The sequence below is a fragment of the Halichoerus grypus genome, chromosome 4 (genome assembly GCF_964656455.1).
Source record: "Halichoerus grypus chromosome 4, mHalGry1.hap1.1, whole genome shotgun sequence".
Lineage (NCBI taxonomy): Eukaryota > Metazoa > Chordata > Mammalia > Carnivora > Phocidae > Halichoerus > Halichoerus grypus.
In genome coordinates, this window is record NC_135715.1 from 32,294,775 (window position 1) to 32,297,203 (window position 2,429).

A 2,429-nucleotide genomic window follows, 5' to 3' on the forward strand; every position below is an offset into this window, starting at 1 on the left:
CCAATAAGAAAAATTATGACTGTTCTGTGACCTTTATTTTTTTTTCAAACATTAAAGCTATCTTAGTGTTGGTATTAAACATATAGATAAATGAAGATTAGTGAAATCAATATTTAGTACACTGTAATTTTAAATATTAGAAACTTTGAATATTAAAGTGTTTCATCTCATTGTAAAAAACAAAAATTGTCAAAGTCGGTTTTTTGGGGGTTTTTTTTCCCCAGCACAATTCTATTTAATGGAGGTGGGCAGCAGGATGTTCCACTATGATTAATTTAGTCCAGGGACCTGTCAACATTAGGTAGAGAAGAAGCCACCATCATTCTTTCGGGAGTAGCCTCCATTGGTGGCTGCAGTGTGAGGGGACACTATGGATCCCTGGATGCTGTGGATAGACTCCTTCTTAGGGTTGATCCAGTGTCTGATGTTAGCTCGGGAAGTGATGGAAGGTGGCGGAGGAGGGGGTAAAAGTTCTCCAGGGAATTGGGTCTTGATTCCATGGGTATCCTGGGTGGTCTCCTGGTGTAAGAGTATCTCACTTTTGTTCTTGAATGTCCCTGTGTGGTGGTTGTACAAAGCTGCTAAGCGGAAATCCAGGTCATCCTTTGGTATCTCAGGATCAAAAAAATAAACATCTCGCCTCATGGAGGTGATTATGGGAGTTGAGCCGAGCCGACTCCAGGGTTCCTGTTGCTGAGCAAGGTGAGCTGGGTTCTTATATGACAGTTTCTTGGAAGCCCGGAGTTTTCCCAGGAAGGTATCATCGTTATCCAACATAGGGTGCTGGAAGGGGTCTCGGGTGAAAGGCATGGTAAAATGCGGCGTGAGCCGCTGGTGTTGTCAAAGTCGTTTTATTAGTGCTTTTCTTCTTCTCATCAATATGGAGCAAGCATCTTTTTTTATGCCTTGGTCAGCTGCCATATTCCCTTCTAAGTGTGATATCAGCTTTTAACACTTTATCCCTTGTACTTGCAATGTCATGAAATTTCTTCAAGAATTCCTTTCATGTGAAGATTTGTTGGTTTTTGGTTTTGTGTTTGTGTTTTCACTTCTTCTGGGACATCTTCATTCTTTCATCACAACCGCTTTCCTCATTCATGTCCATAAGCTCACCTCCAGTCAGTTCCTCTGGCAGCACATCGAGGGTGTCTCAGCCAGTGGCAGTAGTCAACGCTCCCTTAGTAGGCTCTTTCTCCTATAATTCTATGTATGTTCAATTCCAATTTCTCTTTCATCACTGTCACCTTTCATTTCTTTGCTACACTTTTGCCACTGATAGCCAATTCCCTCTGTCAATGATCCATTTTGTAAAATATCATGTGGGTTTATCCCTGGGAGACAAGGAGGCAATGCAACTATATGCTTTGCAGTCTGTGCATAAACTGAATAACCGATGTGCAATGACCAATCACCAACAAATTTTATTTATTTTTTTTATTTTACATATATGAAACTTTTTATTTATTTATGTACCTTTAATTTAAATTTTAGGTACTTAACATACAATACAATATTGGTTTCTGGAGTAGAATTCAATGATTCATACCAATAAATTTTAAAAGAAGAAACATGATTGGTCATGGATCATGATGCACTGAAGAGCTAGCAGCAAAGTTTTTACTTTATACGATTACTCATAGTTTATGTAACCTGGTAAGTGAAAGTTGAATTGTGTTGTTGAGGAATTGGTATTATTTAATTGAACCATGGTAACTGAACTCATGTGTAGTGGAATGATGAAAATCAAGGGCTGCCTATGTAGAATGACATGGAGACCTTAAAATATAAATTAATAAAAGCATAGTGCATCCAGGGATGGCCAGTCAGTCTACCTGGAACTAAGGTTGTACGAGGAAGGTGGAGGTCATACAGAATCGGTAGAGTTGAGGCTTGAGACAAAACTGTGGTTAAATTTGGCATAAAATTCCCATGTAACTGTCGCCATCCTGCCTGTTAAGAAACTGCTCTTAATTTCATTCCTACCTTACCTAGTTCTTTCCCCATTCTCACCAAAGGTTACCCAAGACATCAAAACTGCAGTCCTTAAGTCACCCTTTCTAATCCATCATTTGAACCTGGTCTTTGTGCAGGCTCTGAGAATGGTTAACAGCCATTCACCCCTCTGTGCTAGCATGTCATTTCCTCCTTACAGCTAGCTCAAAATGATAGCAGAAGCCTACTCGGGGCTGTCTCAACATTTTTGTTAAGGAGATGTCTTTGCTTTCCCCCCATGAAATGAAAATCACAGACACTGGTAGTAAGCATGGTCATCTATATCCGACTGTGGCCATGTAGCGGAATAGTGAAAAGCCCAGTGGACTCAGTGAAGCTGGATGTTTCTGTTCCTAGTTCACCCATTACTTTCCTTGAGCAACACATTTCACTTCTCTAATTCTAAGTTTCCATAATGATAAAAAGATCTCAGCCTT

General features: G+C 39.9%; 1 protein-coding gene across 1 annotated transcript; it reads right to left on the reverse strand.

Annotated features, from left to right (window-relative positions):
- Nucleotides 1-229: 229 nt before the first annotated feature.
- LOC118552236 (cilia- and flagella-associated protein 276-like) lies at nucleotides 230-816 on the reverse strand. The gene has a single exon (XM_078069963.1). It carries the CDS (start codon nucleotides 808-810, stop codon nucleotides 298-300), a length of 513 nt encoding a protein of 170 aa, XP_077926089.1. The 5' UTR covers nucleotides 811-816; the 3' UTR covers nucleotides 230-297.
- Nucleotides 817-2,429: the final 1,613 nt, after the last annotated feature.

Bases quoted from the DNA above. Each gene is read 5' to 3' on its own strand.
- LOC118552236 (XM_078069963.1), bottom strand. From the start codon at position 810: ATGCCTTTCACCCGAGACCCCTTCCAGCACCCTATGTTGGATAACGAT.